A 19,450-nucleotide genomic window follows, 5' to 3' on the forward strand; every position below is an offset into this window, starting at 1 on the left:
TGGCTTTGAAAACATCAGCCCAGAGCTGTTGCAAACTGATAATATCCTGACCCAAAGCCCACTGTAGTCAGTGGAAAGACTCCTATGGCCTTCCAAGTGCCCAAAGAACCTAGCTCTGAAGCAATCAGGATCTTGAAAATACTCCTCTCTCAATGTCCACACACACACACAAAATGCTGTACCTTACATGGGTATTGTAAGCAGACCTCTGAGCAAAACTGGCTGGGCAGCGTTCACATTTATAAGGTTTCTCTCCGGTGTGGGTTCGAATGTGAACTGTCAGGCCACATTTGGAGCTGATAACCTTGTTGCAGTATGGACATGCCTGGGGATTCCTTTTCTTTTCATGCACCCTCCGGATATGGTCATTTATATCCTTCCGGCGCTTGAACCTCTTGTCACAAAACACGCAGGGGAAGCGTCGCTCGTCATTGTGAACCGTGAGGCGGTGCTGCCTGAGGTTCTGGCGATTTGAGAAGAGCTGGTCGCACATATTGCAGCTGTGTTTGAGGACTATGTTGATGTCGTGTTCCAGCTCCATGTGCGACTGATAGTGTTTGATGAAATGGAATGACTGGTTACACTTCTCACATGTGTACATTTGTGGCAAGACTTTTGATACGTTGCGAGGTGATTTCCTGCGTTCAGTTTTACTGGGGCGCTCAGAAATTAAACTATTTTCATCCTCCTCCTGGCCAGGGAGCACATTTTTGATCACTATGCAGGTTTCCTTTGAGTCTGACCGGTTTAGGGCACAATGGCTTGTCTTATTTTCCTCTGGGTTGACTGTATCCATGCTAATCATCTTACCTGTCTCTATTTTGTTCTGTTTGTCTGACTTTGCCATCCCAGCTTTCGACTCCAGAAGATCTGTCCTGCCTTTATTGGGATTTGCAGGTTGTCCATCAACAATCTCATAGTCTGGTCGCAATTTTCTGCATTTCTGGCTGTCCCAAAATTTTCTCTTCATGGATGTCGCCCCAATTTGGGAAGAATCATTCACTTCATTGTCTTCTGCTTGCTGGACACGAACCCACTGGGACCCACCATTTTCACATATCTGACCTTTCAAATGGACACTCAAATCTAAGGCTTTTCTACCCTCCGCCTTCATTTCTTCACAAATGTCAAGCAAATCCTTGCACTCGAGTCTCTCGGCTACCTCCTTCATCCGGTGCAACTTTTCTGCATCAATCTCTACTTCTGCAGTATAGACGAATTCCAGAAAGGAAGTGAATTCTTCTGTGTAAATGTCCTGTAGAGTCACGGTGCAATTCTTAGCATCCAACATCTCACCGTGAAGAAAAAGCCCCTTAAAGTAATTGCTGGAAGCAGCCAAGACAGCCTTGTGAACCAGAAACTCCTCCTGGATCCCTAGGTGTTCAGTATGGACCGTCACATCACAGAGGTGGCCAAACTGATAGAGCGAATGCAGCGCACTCAGAAGGTTTGAAGCAGCAACTTTGGATTTCATTAGAATTTTCTTCTTCTCCATCCTGCCAGAAAAAAAAAGAAGAGTCCATTAGAGCACATCTCATCCACCTGCACCAATCATCTTCACATTCATCTTAACTGCAAAGCAGACCATCACACTCACTCACAGTAGTGATTGAGAGACTCATTGACGCTTGCTCTCTTACCTTCTAATTCACAAAGCTTGACAAAGACTATAAGTCTATTGAGGCGACTGCTGTCACCAAATGTACTTTGTTAATTTATCGTGACAGGCTTAATTTTAATTATTTAGGATAATCCTTCACTGTAAATGTTCTGTAGCATGTTTGGCAAAATAATTAAGTATTAGTAAAATGAGACCAAGGAACTAAATTGTAAAACTCTTATACAGTGTTTTTCATCTGTAGATCCCAAAACACTTTACAAAGGAGGTTACATATCATTCCCCCCATTTTACAGATGGACAAACTGAGGCACAGAGAGGGGAAGTAATTTGCCAAAGGTCACCTTGCAGGCCAGTGGCAGGTTGCAAACTGAGTCCCAATCCAGTATTCTACCCAGTAGGCCACACTACCTGCATGACAGCAACAGGTGGTTAAATCTTTGTTGAGCAGAGAGTCTAGCGGGTTTTTAATGAGCATACCCAGGCTAGGAGATTAATGGTGCGAGTTTGTGAGGTTCTACTGTTTGCAATACTTAAATTGTATGAATATTACATACAGAAATATATAGAACATGCAAGGAAATAAAGACACAGATCTGGTTTAAAATTTTGGAAATGTTGACAATATTTTGGCAAAAAAAAAAATTGAGAAATTCTTGCAGATTTTCATTCAGCCTAGAGGGATTGAAATTTTGCGATTAAAAATTTCAATCATTTTTCACAGAAAAATTCTGCATTTTTCCAACTATCTCTAGACACATCCTCTAAATATTATAGCAGTAAGAAAGAAGCTTGATGGTTCTGTGCTTTTCTGCCTCTAGACGCACAAGACACTAACACTGTGTCTTAAACTATAAACCCTGAGGAGCAAAGACAGTCTTTCTGTGTGTGTTTGTACAGGTCCCAGCACAATGGTGCCATAATACTGACTCGGGCCTTTGGAAGACACCATAAATGTTTCCTAATAACATATAAATGCATCAATTATAGTACTGGATATCATTATTAATGAGGAATAAGTTATTGATCAAGGAATCAATTCTGAAGCACTTAGAGGAGAGGAAAGTGATCAGGAACAGTCAGCATGGATTCACCAAGGGCAAGTCATGCCTGACTAATCTAATTGCCTTCTATGACGAGCTAACCGGCTCTGTGGATGAGGGGAAAGCGGTGGACGTGTTGTTCCTTGTCTTTAGCAAAGCTTTTGACACGGTCTCCCACAGTATTCTTGCCAGCAAGTTAAAGAAGTATGGGCTGGATGAATGGACTACAAGGTGGATAGAAAGTTGGCTAGATTGTCGGGCTTAACGGGTAGTGATCAATGGCTCCATGTCTAGTTGGCAGCCGGTATCAAGTGGAGTGCCCCAAGGGTTGGTCCTCGGGCCGGTTTTGTTCAATATCTTCATAAATGATCTGGAGGATGGTGTGGATTGCACCCTCAGCAAGTTTGCAGATGACACTAAACTGGGAGGAGAGGTAGATACACTGGAGGGTAGGGATAGGATACAGAGGGACCTAGACAAATTAGAGGATTGGGCCAAAAGAAATCTGATGAGGTTCAACAAGGACAAGTGCAGAGTCCTGCACTTAGGACGGAAGAATCCCATGCACCGCTACAGACTAGAGACCGAATGGCTCAGCAGCAGTTCTGCAGAAAAGAACCTAGGGGTTACAGTGGACGAGAAGCTGGATATGAGTCAACAATGTGCCCTTGTTGCCAAGAAGGCCAATGGCATTTTGGGATGTATACGTAGGGGCATTGCCAGCATATCGAGGGACGCGATCGTTCCCCTCTATTCGACATTGGTGAGGCCTCATCTGGAGTACTGTGTCCAGTTTTGGGCCCCACACTACAAGAAGGATGTGAAAAAATTGGAAAGAGTCCAGCAGAGGGCAACAAAAATGATTAGGGGACTGGAACCCATGACTTATGAGGAGAGACTGAGGGAACTGGGATTGTTTAGTCTGCGGAAGAGAAGAATGAGGGGGGATTTGATAGCTGCTTTCAACTACCTGAAAGGGGGTTCCAAAGAGGACGGATCTAGACTGTTCTCAGTGGTAGCTGATGACAGAACAAGGAGTAATGGTCTCAAGTTGCAGTGGGGGAGGTTTAGGTTGGATATTAGGAAAAACTTTTTCACTAGGAGGGTGGTGAAACACTGAAATGCATGACCTAGGGAGGTGGTGGAATCTCCTTCCTTAGATATTTTTAAGGTCAGGCTTGACAAAGCCCTGGCTGGGATGATTTAGTTGGGGATTGGTCCTGCTTTGAGCAGGGGGTTGGACTAGATGACCTCCTGAGGTCCCTTCCAACCCTGATATTCTATGATTAATAGGTTATGTCAATTCCACTAGCCCCATATGACCCAGGTTAGTACTCCTCACCCTGAAGAGTTTTCTTCATAGGAAGTTATAGATACCCACGGTGCCTGGTCTGAAAGGTATAAGATGGGGTTCTCCCCTCTTTGAGGTGGATTTAGATATAGGTCCAGATGGTTCATGCCAACTCATTTCAAAACTAAGTGATGAAAATGCTAAAACAGTCACTACATTACCTAGGACATTAGTAAGGGATATGTAGCTAGGAACTGATTTTGATCACTATGTTATCCATTTAGTATCCCAAGATATATCCCATAGCTTTGAACAACTCTGGTAGCACACAGTAATGCCCCAATTCTGATATTCTCACTCACACTGAGCAGTACTGTACTCCACTACTAGTGCCAATGCGGTCATTAGGACTATTCTTGGAGTAAGGAACGGTTCCGTTTAAGTCAGGGTTTCAGAATCTACCCCTAAACTGGCAAACCTTTGTGTATGAGCCAAAATGTCTATATAGTGGGTAGTTACCCACTCTTCCTCATAACCTTTAGCCTACTGTGGTATGCTGAGATTCAATATAATTCATGGAGTAAATTACACTGCCCCAGTTTGTTTGGCATGTGTTACCTGTTCTACCACTATATGTTCCCTTATAGTGCTAGGAAAACAATAGCTTTAGGTTGGTGTCTCTTGTGACAGGTATAGGTCTTCCCTTGCTACAAGTCCTATCCATACAGAGTAGGTACACTCCAAATTCTTTACCCAGGTAACTTTTAGTTAGTACAGGGGGTCTTAGTAGCATAATATAGTACGGTGATGTTAAACACCCAGCCGGAGGACCTGATCTGACCTATTAGATGTAGTTATGTGGCTTAAGAGTAAATTTCTAGCCCTCCCGGATGCAAAATTAACCTCCCAAATGCAAAACAATTACAAACCAATGATGCACTGCTGTCTTCCTTAGTCTGCAGACAGCCTGAAACAACAACTTGGAGGTGTGAACTCCTTTGCTCCAATTCATCTCATAGTGATGTTAACTTAAGAGCATAAGTGACACATGAAATAGTTAATGGTACGTAATCACTGACAATTTTATTGTATGACATGGGGAAAATGGTGGAAGTGAAGCCAATGGGAAGGAACTGGGCTTTGCTGTAGGAAAGGATATGCAGAGAAAAGATAGGAGGAGACAAAACAAGAGAGAACAGTTGAGAGAAACAGAAAGAAAGAGAAGGAAAAGAAACAAGGCAGATATAGTGGGTGTCCTAAGAGTAAGTTAGTTTTCACATTGAGCGATTGATGAATGTGGCTTTAATAAGAATAATAAACTAAATATGTAGTTACTAAATCAAGGCCAGATTCCACCCTTGATCTTTGTGGGGATCTTCCACTGACAGCACTGGGAGATCCACTGTAGATTGAGGGGAGTATGGAATCCTAAAGGAAAGCCCCAACAACAACTAAAAAAGGCATTTGGCCCACTCCAAAAATGAGTTTGACACTTCTGGTCTAGTAGAAGCTTAAAAATTATTATTATTTAATGTGTGTTTACCTAAACTGTATAACTTAGTTACAACTAAATTTTAGAACCTAAAGAGGAGCACGAGGCCAAAGCAAACAGCTGGAGTGGCTTTCTCTTACTTGTTGGCTCCGTTTTACAGGATGCAAAAGCTAGGCGGTGCAGTTACTTTCACCTTGATGTTGGAGTGTTTGCTTCTCAGCCCAGTAGTAACAACTGGCATTAAATTACATCAAGTTTTACTTTTGTTCCTTAGGTGAATTACGTTTGACACGACATGAAGTACATTACTAGTGTACGTAAAATGTGCAAATAAGAGGTGAAACATGCCGTCAACATACCATCCCGTGATGCATAAACATCGATAGACACCACAATGAAGGCTTTTGAACAACAAATCCTGTTGTTGCAGTTGCAATATTCTCAAAGCTAATGCAATAAAAACAGCAATAGTTAAGCAAATTTTAATCTGCAAGGCATAAATAATTCATGATTTGTGACTTATAAAATAACGTTAATGCACTGTACACATTTCCTGGCTGCTCTGTATTCCAGCGTTTCTTAGCAACTTGTGACCAACTATATTGTTCCAGGGAACACATTTTTAGGGATGGAATAGGGTTTTATTCGGGATTTCTGTTAGAAAGACAATGATAATAAGCAACCTGGAATACTTCCGAACACTCAATGCCATTAATTTTTATTTAATTTAGGGCTCAATCCGGCTAACACTTATGCATGAGTAACTTTACTCATGTGAACGGTCCCATAGAAATCAGTGGAATTACAGATGTTGGGAAAGCTACAAGCTGTGCGTGTTTGTAGGACTGGATCCTTATTCATCCACCTGATTTGGAACAGAAGAAAATATGCTCCTCCATACCGCTGAATTTTAAAAAGGGGTTTATTTAGAGAAGAGGGGAGCAAAATACCTTTGTTAAAGGAAAGTAGTTTTCAGAAGAGTAAAAAGATGTGCGTGTATATTGGACTATGTCACTGCAGACAGAAATTGACCCATTAGACAGCTTAATCTTATTCTTACCAGCACAAGATTGTTCATACACAGATTTCAACAAACATACAGTAAACAACACAGCAAAAGGCACATTTTAAATTCTTCTGAGCAAAGATAGTCTCTTCCTATGCATTTGTACAGCAACCCAATCCTTCCTGGGGCTTTTGGGCACTACTGTAATCCCAATAAATACTGATGATTACTCAACATGTATATTGCAGTAGCTCCTAGAGCTATATATGTGCACCCATATAGCTCTTTGAGACAGGGACATTCATTAGCAAAGAATAAGTAGTTTCAAGATGTCTACAACTCTGCCACTGAATTGAGCTTTGGGTTGAAATTCGGCAACTATTTTCAGCCAATGAAAACGAACTTTGAGTAAAACTAAAAAATGCCAGTGGCTTCTACAGAAGTCTCAGTTTTGACAATATATGAACACAACCTTATTTCCTGTTATTAAATTCACAAAAGGAAGGAAATTGTCAAGTAATTGATCTGATTTAAATGTACTGGCATTGGTAGGGGCAAAGAAGGGTTACAATTAAATTCATGGCATTGCTTCTTTTTATGTCATATGATCTGTGGTCCCTTTGGCCTTAAACTCTGTGACACTGACTACTGGACTGTAAATTCACTATACTTTCGTTTGATGAAAAAGGCATCTTGGTCTTACCACGTCTGACAGCATACACTCAGTTTTCCTTCATTATTGTTGTATATGGCTGCATCCCCCATTATGGCTTCAATTCAACAGAGCATTTAAGCACGTGCTTATGTCCCACTGACTTCAATGGGACTTAAGCACATGCTTAGATGTTGTGTTGAATTGGGATCAAAACAAACAGCTCAAGAGGAAATCAAGCCCACATGATGCCGAATACGGCACTTCTACATCTTGTAAACATTTTTCTGTGATACTCCTATAACCTGTCTACCAGTTTTATAGATCAATGACAATAACTCACTTCAGTTGTTTCACTGAATGGTGGCAGAGGAAATGAAAAGCATCCTGATTTTAACCAAGACAATTAAATTTGCTTCCTGAACTGTTTACTGTATTCCATTTTTTTCCTTACATTTACCATACAAAATACTTTTAATTACAGAGATTAAGATCTGCAGTTATAGCTAGTTGTCCAAGGCATCTGGAAAGTATTTAAGCGCTGCTGCAGTCCATTGAAAGAAAAACGGTCAGTATTACTCAGGAGTATGAGAATCTGTATGTTTATGATTAAGGGATGAACGACCAAGACAAAAGTATTCCCTTTCAGATCACAAGTCACTGTCTTCGATTAAAACAATAAAACAAAATGGCTTCACAGCATTTAAGAACTAGAATTTGCTGAAGGCAAACAAGTATGCTGCAGGTATCAACGTGGATAGCCAAGTCTGACTGCTAGGAACTAGTATACTTACAAAGCGTTGATCTTGCAAACTGCTGAAAGAAGTGCAGACAGCCAAGTCATGCTCACTATTTGATCAACACATGGACACACAGACTGAGTCTAGATTTCCCTTGTTTAACATTTTCCACCATCACAACCCCTTCTATTCCCTTGCAGAACACAGCCCAAAATGACATACACTATTACTAATATAAGATTTCTAAAAAACAATGGTAAGGCGCTTATAAAACAAGTAGGGCTTGCTGAAATCTCTTATCAGATTATAAATTAACTCTTTACTCCTCTCTTTTAAGGCCCTGATCCTGCAATGAGCTCTGCAAGTGGGACCCCTGTGCACATGTGAAACCCACTGACTTCAAAGGGGCTTCCAATGGGTAGAGGGGTCTACTAAAGAGAGCTCACTGCAGGACCCAGGCCTAAATTAGGGTTTTTTTAAAATGCTCACAGGGTCTGGTCCAAAGCCTAATAAAGTGAATGGTGGTGGAGGTGAAGTGGCTTTCCACTCACCTCAATGGGCTCTGGATTAGAGATGGTTGGAAATTTTTCATCAAAATACCTGTGTTGACACTTTCAGAATGCAACATTTCAATTTCTCATTTCAATAACTCGTTTTGAAACAAAATTCATTGTTTTTATTTAAAACATTTTTAGAAGTTAAGAGCAAAAATGCGATCTAAATGAAATGTTTCAATTTTATCAAAATGAAACATTTTGATCAACCTGGAACAAAATTTGTTGAGAATTTTGTTTCACAGAAAATTTTGAATTTTTTGTTGCTGTTGTTTTAATTTGGTTTTGGAACAGAAGAATTTCAAAATCATAAAATTTCCCCTGAAATGGAAAATCTGGTTCCTACCAAGTTCTACTCCGGATTAGATCCTAATGACAAGCAAAGAGTAATGAAAAATTCCACTGAGAGCCATCAAAATGAGGACAGCAAAGCTGCAATGTTACAGTAAATCCTCCACTGATTACAAAAATGATTTTATTACCTATTATTTGTATTACTATAGTGCTTAGGAGCCCTAGTCATGCACCAAGACCCCATTGTGCTAACCCAGTGGCTCTCAACCCACAGCCCAATCAGCACACAGCTGCGGCCCATGTGACATCCTCAGGGCCATACAGGTAGTCTATATATTGTGTGGATGCAGCCCACATAACACAGAGACCTGCATGTACGGCCCACAATGGTAAATAAGTTGAGAACCACTGCTCTAGGTGCTGTACAAACAGAACAAAAACAATGTGTTAATGTTATACAGTAACATTAGTACATCATTTATGTAATAAAGGGCCAGATTCTTGTCTCCATGACACATGGCAACTCCACTGACTTACCGACATAAGTGTATGAGAGCAAAATTTACACCAAAACGTTGCATTTAAACATTTGCTTGTGTATATTTTGCCTGTAATTCCCAGTGGGGAAGGAATAACCACTCTACAGAATCATCTCACGTGCAAGATCGAAAAACTAGGCTACAGAAAACGGAAGTGGCATAACTGAATCACTGCAAATGTCAATATATATCTCACTTCTGTTATTATGGAATCCTATAAAGCTCCAGGAACAGCTCCAGTGATTTTCAAAAATAAAACACAGGCAATTTGAAGCCATGATTAGAAGTGATTTGTGTTTGCTCCATGCTATATTATGGTGGTTTTAGTACACAACAAAGCAGTCAGCAACAGTTGTGTGCTTGTCTTCCAGGTAATTTTACATTATAAATGAAAGGGGTAAAAAAAAAAAAAAAGAAAAGAAAAGAAAAGAAAAATGTGGTCTGCAACAATTGGACAAAATTTTTTTTCTAGGGTCATTTTTCCCCCCTGGACTTTTACCATTCCGGCCTATTTCTGGATCACACTGCCTGTCATTCTCTATGGACCAGAGACTCAACTAATATATATTTTGCATAACTCCCTCCACTGAAGTGAAATCAGTGCAGCTATGCAGATTTACACTAGCTGAGGAGCTAAGCCTGAACTGTTTTCAAAACAGAATTCTTTGGTGGAATTACTTCACATAAAACTTGCCATAAATCTATATGCTCTGCCTACTGTGGGATATATGTAATTTTCTGACTGCAAGTTTCCCCCATTCTCTGTTACATCTTCACTTCTCCAAGACCTTTGCATGACATATTTCCCTATGTGAAGATCCTTTCAACCTAATATTAGTCGCATACATGCATGAATATGTAGGGGCCCTGACCCTGCAGATGGATCGATACAGGTGGACCATAACATCTGTGTAGAACCCAGCTGACTTCACTGGGGCTCTGCATGGACACACGGGACCACTGAGGTGGATCCAATTGCAGGATGAAGGCTGTAGTGAACTATACAGATTATACATTTTTAAGAATACACACAACTCTCCTGAATGGATAAGAACTGGCTAGGGCACTGAACTGAGACTCAGGAGACCTGGGCTCAATTCTTAGCTCAGCTCTGCCCACAGGGACTTTGGGCAAGTCACAGTCAATCCTCTACTTCAATTCTTCATGGGTAAAACGAGGATATTTCCTTATCTCACGTGGGTACTGTGACGATAAAATCCATTCATGACCAGATACAGTACACTCTTGTTTACCCAGAGGGCCTGGCAGCCATCCAACACTTTCGGATAACCTAGTGTTTGGATAAACAGAAGGGCTATTTTGAGTTGGATTCTGGTTGGGAAGCAGGAAGGGTATGTCTACAATGCAGCTGGGAGCGAGCCTGTGGGGCTCAAGCTAACACACTAAAAATAGCCATGTGGACACTGTGGCTCGGGCTCTCAAACCCACCCGACTCCCTAGGCTGGACAGCCCAACCTCCAGCCCGAGCCACAACATCCACATTAGCTCAAGCCCTGACAGTGGCTACCTGGCCTGGGAGGCTTGCTCCCAGCTGCTGTGCAGACATACCCCATAGGTACGGGAACAGCTGGATGTGGCAGACTGAAGAGTCACTCAGGGATGTTGCTTTACTCGACTGGCTTCTGCTCTTGCCATTCCAGACGATGAGCCAACGAATGGTGATGCTGTATGTACCAACCTCTCCCCTGAACACCTTGCCTACCTTGTGTCTGTCCCAGTGCTCAGGCTGCCTTCCCGGGGCTATGCCTGACCACAGTCCCTCAGTGATGACTGCCCCATTGATCACTGGGAGGGGCCAAGTTTCATCTGCGGGGCTCCGAGATGGGAGGGGAGCGCTGACCAGAGATGCTGCTGTAGAAACAACCACAATAGTTACACATGCTGCACTTTGAACTGGACACAATGTTGCAGCCATAGAACCACATTGTGCGTGGATACATTAATTTACCCTACAGCAGTAAAACAGATGCATTGCTGTAAATTATCTTAGCACTAAGAGGCTAATGGAGAAGTTATAAGCGGATGATTAACTAACACAGGGGGACACACTCTGGACTTGGATAACTAGGACTTTTGGATAAAGGGAATTTGCGTAAGTGGGAGTGTATAGCACTATGCTGAAAAGGACCATTAAAGTACAGCTAGAAAGCCTTGATCCTACAGACATTTAAGCAATTGATTAAGTTTATGTGCCTGAAGGGTTCCACTGAGTTCACATGTGTAAAATTGGGCACATGCGTAAGTGCATGCAGAACTGGGGCTCTGATTAGCAGGATACAAACAAATGCATGATCTGTCACACAAACTTTAAAAAGAAAATAAATAGATAAATAAATGCACCTCCCGTCCATAATTTTTGGGCCATCACAGTTTTGGACTGTAAAACTTGGACCATTTAAGGAAACTGTATTTTTGAAAAAAGGTTCATTTGTCTGGGTCTTGCTAAAAGACAACTTCAAGAGCAAAAGTAGAGGCAATAAAATTAAACTGCTTTAAAATTTATCCCATATGGGGGTGACTCCCTCCAAAAGTCTGAAACGTGGCAGGTCTGCACATCTAATTGCTGACAGCAGCATTATAAAGGGACACTGTCCTCTGGCAAAACAAATAAATCACAGTTCTGTCTGAAAGTTTTGTGCCCATTCTAGTTACGAGTCACATCCTAAAATGACTAATCAAAAGAGATTAGAGAAAAAAGTTATTTGCCTCCCTTGTCTCAGTCCGCTTACTTTGCACACTACAGCAGTTTAGATAGTCCGTTTCACTGTTTTCCCTGCAGTCCGTCAATTTCAGGCTTTAAAAAAGAAGGTATTGAAATACTCTGACTCTCCCTTGTTTAAAGGTGCTGGTGTAACACGGACAGGAATTTTAAAAATTAGTTCCCGATCCTGCAAATTCTTAAGCATGTGCTTAATTTTAGGTATGTGGCCAGTGCCACTGAAGTCAAAGGGACTATTCACATGCATCACATTAAGCATTTGCTTGCAGGATCGGGGCACAAGCCAATACAGTGTGGGGAGTAACATGCATGGCAGGGGCTGGCACAGCAACACTAACACTATTAAACACCATAGAGCGCTCTACCTCAAGTTGCCACCTGTACCAGTTTTAACTGAGCAAAGACATGGAGCCGAGGGCAGGTGCCGGGGATGACATGTGGCTAGCACAGCAGCAATTTGAGCTGCAATGGCAGGGGTAGTCATGCAGCCATCAGAGCAGGGCTTAGTTAGAGGGGGCCAGGGAGCCAACGGGAGTCGGGGAAACTATCATGCAAACCCTTCAGCACAGGATTCAGTTGTGGGAGGCAGGAAGGTACCAGTCAGTGTTACCCAAGACTTACCCTTCCACACAGGGATTAGCTATAGGGGACAGGGTCCCTGAAAAAGCCCCCAGCCTTAGCCATCAGCCCAGTGTCTGTCTATAGGAGGGGCAGGCAGAATATAAAGCTATAGGGGCAGCCCCCGACCTTACCCATTGGCACAGAAAAGGGACAGGCTAGGTATAGCTACAAGGGCAGCCCTAGCCAAATTACTCATCAGCACAGTGTCTGTCTATAGGGGCCAGGCAGAATATATAGCTATAGGAGAAGCTCCAGCCATATTATCCAATGGCACAGTGGCTGCCTATCAGGGCTGGTCAGGATATAGCTATGGGGTTGGGCAGGGTATAGTTATAGGGGCAGCCCCAGCCTTCTCCATCAGCACAGTGTCTGCCTAGATGGGGGTGGGCAGGGGATAGCAATGGGGGCAGCCAGGTTATAGCTATAGGGCAGCCCCCACTCATCAGCACAGTTTCTGCTTTCAGGAGTTGGGCAGTGTATAGCTACAGAGAGCTGTCGAGCTATGGGATAGGCAAGATTTAACTATATGGGCTAAAGGGGCAAGCAAGGGATAACTATAGGGGCTGCAGAGGTATGGGGTGGGGAGGGCATAGCTACAGGGGGCTGTACAGCTATAGGGGTGGGCAGGGCATAGCTACAGGGGCTGTACTGCTGCTATAGGGGAGGGCAGGGCATAGCTACAGGGGGCTGTACTGCTATAGGGGAGGACAGGGCATAGCTACAGGGGGCTGTAGTGCTATAGGGGTGGGCAGGGCATAGCTACAGGGGGCTGTAGTGCTATAGGGGTGGGCAGGGCATAGCTACAGGGGGCTGTACTGCTACAGGGGAGGACAGGGCGTAGCTACAGGGGGCTGTACTGCTACAGGGGAGGACAGGGCGTAGCTACAGGGGGCTGTACAGCTATAGGGGTGGGCAGGGCATAGCTACGGGGGCTGTAGTGCTATAGGGGAGGGCAGGACATAGCTACAGGGGGCTGTAGTGCTATAGGGGAGGGCAGGGCATAGCTACAGGGGGCTGTACTGCTATAGGGGTGGGCAGGGCGTAGCTACAGGGGGCTGTACTGCTATAGGGGTGGGCAGGGCGTAGCTACAGGGGGCTGTACTGCTATAGGGGCGGGCAGGGCGTAGCTACAGAGGGCTGTACTGCTATAGGAGCGGGCAGGGCATAGCTACAGAGGGCTGTACTGCTATAGGGGCGGGCAGGGCGTAGCTACAGGGGCTGTACTGCTATAGGGGGAGGCAGGGTGTAGCTATAGGTGCTGCACTGCTATAGGGGCGGGCAGGGCGTAGCTACAGGGGGCTGTACTGCTATAGGGGTGGGCAGGGCGTAGTTACAGGGGGCTGTACTGCTATAGGGGCGGGCAGGGTGTAGCTACAGGGGCTGTACTGCTATAGGGGGAGGCAGGGTGTAGCTATAGGTGCTGCACTGCTATAGGGGCGGGCAGGGCGTAGCTACAGGGGCTGTACTGCTATAGGGGCGGGCAGGGCGTAGCTACAGGGGCTGTACTGCTATAGGGGGAGGCAGGGTGTAGCTATAGGTGCTGCACTGCTATAGGGGCGGGCAGGGCGTAGCTACAGGGGGCTGTACTGCTATAGGGGTGGGCAGGGCGTAGTTACAGGGGGCTGCACTGCGATAGGGGCGGGCAGGGTGTAGCTACAGGGGCTGTACTGCTATAGGGGGAGGCAGGGTATAGCTACAGGGGCTGTACTGCTATAGGGGCGAGGAGGGTGTAGCTATAGGGGAGGGCAGGACGGAGCTATAGGGGCTGAAGGCTACAGGGGCGTAGCTATGGGGCAGCCCAGCCTTACCCTGCCAGGCGGAGCGCGCTGCTCTCGCGCAGTCTCATGGGGCTCGGCTCCTGCCCGCGCTGCGCTCCGCACCGCCCCGCCAGGCTCAGCCGCGCAGGTCTCTCCCCCTCTGTCCGCGCGATGGTACAGCCCGGGGGACCGCGCTCCGCCTCCCGCCACGGCCACCATAGCTGCGCCGCGGGGGCCGCTCCACCGACGCTGCCGCGGGCCTGCTACCCAAACGCAAGATGGCCGCCCAGTGCGCATCAGAAGCGTCACCCCGCCCTCCCCGGCCATCTTGAGTGTGGGCAGCAAAGCTCCCTCCCCCCCGCTCTCCCCACAGGGAGCTGCCCGGTCGCTACTCGTCGGCCATCTTGAGTATGGGCAGCGAGACCGCTTTCCCTCAGAAGGACCCCAACGAGTCGGCCATCTTGGATGAGGGCACAGAACTGAAGGCTGCAATTGCCAGGCGCCCTTCCCGCCCCGAGCCTGGGCATCTCCACCTCTCCCTGCCCTGGGGACCCCGCCCCCCAGCACTGCCCTCCCTGCATTGGGTCAGGCCCCCCAGCCTGAGGTTGGCTAACCCACCCTGACTCCCCCCTCAGCACCCACACAAGGCTCAGGGCTGGAGGTCGCGTCTATGGGGCTGCAGCCCGTGGGGCAGCATAGTCGTGGGGCTGGCTGTAAACTAGCCACCACAGTTTGGTGGTGTTTGCCGCCCGCCCCCGGTGACACCGAAACAAACAGAATTAAACCCTTCCCTTCCCCCTCCCCCATGCGTTAGGTGATGTACAGAGAGCCCCATTCAGCATCAGCCCCCAGAAACCTGCTCCCCCTCACAGCCCCTGGGCAGGGAGGTGCCCAGCCAACCGCCTTCTACACCCTCTCCCATGCACCCTCTCCCATGCAATGCGGTACGGTGACCAGTGCTCCCACAGGCCTTTTATTGACATTAGTGGGATCAACAGGAATACATGACCTTACATTTTTACAGAGAACCTCAGGGTCCAACCCAATGGCCTCGTAGTATCATCACTTTCTGCCCGCTGAAGGATAACTTACTTGTGTCCTTAGGAAGGATTATTCTTTCGTGCCTATCATCCCTGACACTGCGCCTTTACAAAATGAAAATGTGTCACCCCTGGCTGTGCAATAGCTCACCCACCTTGTCTCTGTGCCTCTAGGGGGATATCTGACTAGGGTTGCCAACCCTCCAGGATTGCCCGGGAATCTCCAGGAATTAAAGATTAATCTGTAATTAAAGATTACGTCATGTGATCAACCTCCAGGAATATGTCCAACCAAAATTGGCAACCCTATATCTGACTGTGAATTCTAGGGAAGCTTAGATGAAGTTACATATAGTGCAAGTGAGTCCAGAAAGCACTTGCTTACAAAAAAGAAGCATCTTTATTCTGCTAACTCACCTGATTGAAACCCACATGCTTTCAGCTCCTAACGGAGGCTGTTTTGTTTTTCTGGGCTAGAGGCATATAGCAGCAGCAGATAGTGACTTCTTGCATGTATCTAAAATGCTATTGAGTTAGAATCATAGAAAATTAGTATTGGAAGAGACCTCAGGAGGTCATCCAACCCCCTGCTCAAAGCAGGACCAACCCCAACGAAATCATCCCAGCCAGGGCTTTGTCAAGCCAGGCCTTAAAAACCACTAAGGGTGGAGAGTCCACCACCTCCCTAGGTAACCCAGCTGGAGTAAAACCCAAGCAGCAGGAGGAAGTTCTTGCTTTTCATCAATCTCTCACAGCAGAGCCCTCGCTCCAGCAGTGCGGAGGCTAAAGGTGTCTAAGAGCACCACAGCAGAAGAAACTCTGATGTGCACAAGTGGTGCATCTGCAGGGGTTTTGACAGTGACTGTACATTAAAAAAACAACAAGGAGTCCGGTGGCACATAAAAGACTAACATTTATTTGGGCATAAGCTTTCGTGGATAAAAACCCCACTTCTTCAGATGCATGGAGTGAAAATTACAGATACAAGCATAAATATACTGGCACATGAAGAGAAGGGAGTTACCTTACATGTGGAGAACCAGTGTTGACAAGGCCAAGTCAGGGTGGATGTGGTCCACTCCCAATAACTGATGAGGAGGTGTCAATACCAAGAGAGGGAAAGTTGCTTTTGTAGTGAGCCAGCCACTCCCAGTCCCTAGTCAAACCCAAATTAATGGTGTTAAGTTTGCAAATGAATTGTACCTCTGCAGTTTTTGTTGTTGCAGGATGGCTACTTTTAAATATGTTATAGAATGTCCAGGGAGATTGAAGTGTTCTCCTACTGGCTTTTGTATGTTACCATTCCTGATGTCTCATTTGTGTCCATTTATTCTTTTACGTAGAGACTGTCCGGTTTCGCCAATGTACATGGCAGAGTGGCACACATGCAAAAGTGATGTACCCTGCTGGTATTAATAACGATGAATGAGTATCACTAGCCCCTGGCTTTATACAGAGGTTGATTGCAAAATTAGATTTTCACTATGCACGGAAAGTAGGGATTTACTGGTGATTGTTTCTGTAAGTCTGGATAAACTTGTGTATGTGTATATTTGACAGCAATGTAATACATTATAGCCTCAATACGCTTTTTAAAATCACTTCGCATAATAAATAACAGCTTACAATGTGAATGTCTAAATGACAGCTTTGCTCACTGGGACAGAAATGGTTACTTACCTTCATTCTCTCCCCATCCCCATCGTCCATCCCCCACCGCTGGTAATGTTCACCTCTGTCTTCTCAAGGATGGAGGCTGAGACAAGAGCTTGTAGATCAGCAGCTCTTCTCCTCACTTGGCTGAAATGATTTGTGTTGAGCAACATAAAGCACTTCATTTCCCTTTAGGGACTCAGCGTGCTGTCAGCTCCAGCTTAAAGCAAGAGCTAAAAACTAAACCCATGTGTCCTGAATAGGAATGCAAAGTATTAGGCCTCCAAGCTAGTCCCAGAAAAGTCTGAGCAGTGCTATATATCCCAGAGACAATTATCACGCAATTCCCCCCTCCCCTCCCCTCAGCTGAACTCAACTGATTTGAGATGTACAGGTTCAGACAGCAGGTCAGGTTCTCAGCTAAAGCGCCCTTGATTTCAATGAAGAGATTAGTTCTGATTCCAGTTGAACAATACAGATTTACACCAAATGCAAATCTGGCCCTTCATTAATTAAATAGCAGCTAGCCCAAAATGGGCCAGTGCCTCAGCTGCTGTAAATCAACATGGTTCCACTGAAGTCTGACGTCAGTGAAGTGACACTGGCCCAAATGTATGTATTTAGGGTTATAGAGCTGCTATCTCATGCTGTAGGTGCTTATCAAATTGCATTTAGAAATACCACACACCCAATACTGTTTCAATGCAGAGACCATGCAGAGCCTGTAAAAAGTATAAGTAACGTTGATCACTTTTATAAATCAGTTTATATAAAATGTTATTTACAGTCAATACTCAAAATATATTTCCGTTATCTGTTTAAGTACAAAGTCTGTAAACATTTAAAAGATGACAAAAAAAACACCCCAAAACCCTAATGTTTATATAAGAGAGGAAATTAGCAGGGGTTTGACAACTGATTTGGATAATATTAGAACTGGTCTGAACCTCAAAATGAATCTGGCCATTTCTGAAGTTGGAAGAGTTTTGTTTGTTACTTTCACTTTCTGATTCAGGCAAAGACTTAAGCACATGCTTCACTTCACTCACTGTGGGCAGTCCTGTTTTATCTCTCTAAGGGTACATCAGTTTTGCGTGTGAGAGCCTGATAACACCCTGGTGGGGTAGGGCAGTGGTATTCTCTCCTTTTTACAAATGGGGAATGGAGGCACACAGAGACCAAGTGAGTTGCCCAAGGTCACACAGGAAGTCTGTGGCAGAGCAGGGAAATGAACCCTCCCAAATCTCAGACTAGCACCGTAACCGTCAGATCATGCTCCCTCTCTGAAGCCTATGCGCTGTGAGTAATCCTGTTAAGTTAAGCACATTCTTTAATCTTTCCAGAATCCAGGCCTTCACCTCTGAGAGGACGATAGGGCACTGAAATACTATGGGCGGAGCTATTCTGATGTACTTCCTGCTGGGCAATAACCAGGATATTCTGAAAATCTCACAAGTAAGTTTTGCCCACAAAAGTCTTCCAGCTCAGGTTCCAGCTCAGGTTCCAGCTCAGTGAAGTCTGGACAAGTTTTGGACAAACACACTCTCCTTTCTAAATCTTTCCAAACCTTGCACTAATAATCACTGTAAATATTTGTTCAGCTCTTCTCTTTAATCAGTAATCACTTCCTTGATCCTCCACAAGGGGGAGCTGTAGACTTTGGAAACAGCCAATGATCTTTACTCTAGTAGAGCAGTGTAATACAGTTATGCTGTCCTATATATAATCATTTTGGGGTTATAAGCAGGTTTCTCAACTGCACAGTATAATCATACATTCCTCACACGTGAGACTGAAATATATAAGAGATGAAAGGATACTTGCTCTAGACTCAGGGGGTAGGGACTGGGAGTGGCTGGCTCATTACAGAAGCAGCTTTGCCTCTCCTGGAATTGACACCTCCTCATCTCTTATGGGGAGTGGACTACATCCACCCTGATCGAATTGGCCCTGTCAACACTGGTTCTCCACCTGTGAGGTAACTCCCTTCTCTTCATGTGTCAGTGTATTTATGTCTGCATCTGTAACTTTCACTCCATGCATCTGAAGAAGTGGGGTTTTTACCCATGAAAGCTTATGCTCAAATAAATCCGTTAGTCTTTAAGGTGCCACCGAACTCCTTGTTTTTGCTCTATACTGCGCTGTATGGCAGGGGATGTCTCTCTTCGGTTTCACAGAGAATTTTTAGGCATCATATATTTCCCAGTGAGTTGGGAGTTTTATCTTCACTGGCAGCTCGCTGACATGCAGGTGCTCTCATAGCTTGCTAGACCCCCAGACAGGCAGGAAAGAGATAGTGCCAAATTCACAATGTAGAGAGGAGAATGGAGGAGATCAGTAAGAATTTATCCTCCACTGACCAGTTCTCAGAAGGAATGCAGTGTGTGAGGCTAGTCAAGTAGGAAAGGGT

General features: G+C 44.9%; 1 protein-coding gene across 2 annotated transcripts in view; it reads right to left on the reverse strand.

The window, feature by feature from the left end:
• LOC141985502 (uncharacterized) overlaps positions 1–14,583 on the reverse strand; it is a 28,913-nt gene extending 14,330 nt beyond the window's left edge. For both annotated transcript variants that reach the window (XM_074949702.1, XM_074949701.1), the window contains exons 1-3: positions 14,399–14,583; positions 10,953–11,101; positions 183–1,496 (exon numbers count right to left, since the gene is read on the reverse strand). In XM_074949702.1, coding sequence (XP_074805803.1) covers positions 183–1,495 — 1,313 coding nt within the window. In that variant the 5' untranslated portion in view covers position 1,496; positions 10,953–11,101; positions 14,399–14,583. The remainder of the gene's footprint in view (positions 1–182; positions 1,497–10,952; positions 11,102–14,398) is intronic.
• Between the last annotated feature and the right edge of the window lie 4,867 nt (positions 14,584–19,450).

This window comes from Natator depressus, chromosome 3 (assembly GCF_965152275.1).
Source record: "Natator depressus isolate rNatDep1 chromosome 3, rNatDep2.hap1, whole genome shotgun sequence".
Classification (NCBI taxonomy): Eukaryota; Metazoa; Chordata; order Testudines; family Cheloniidae; genus Natator; species Natator depressus.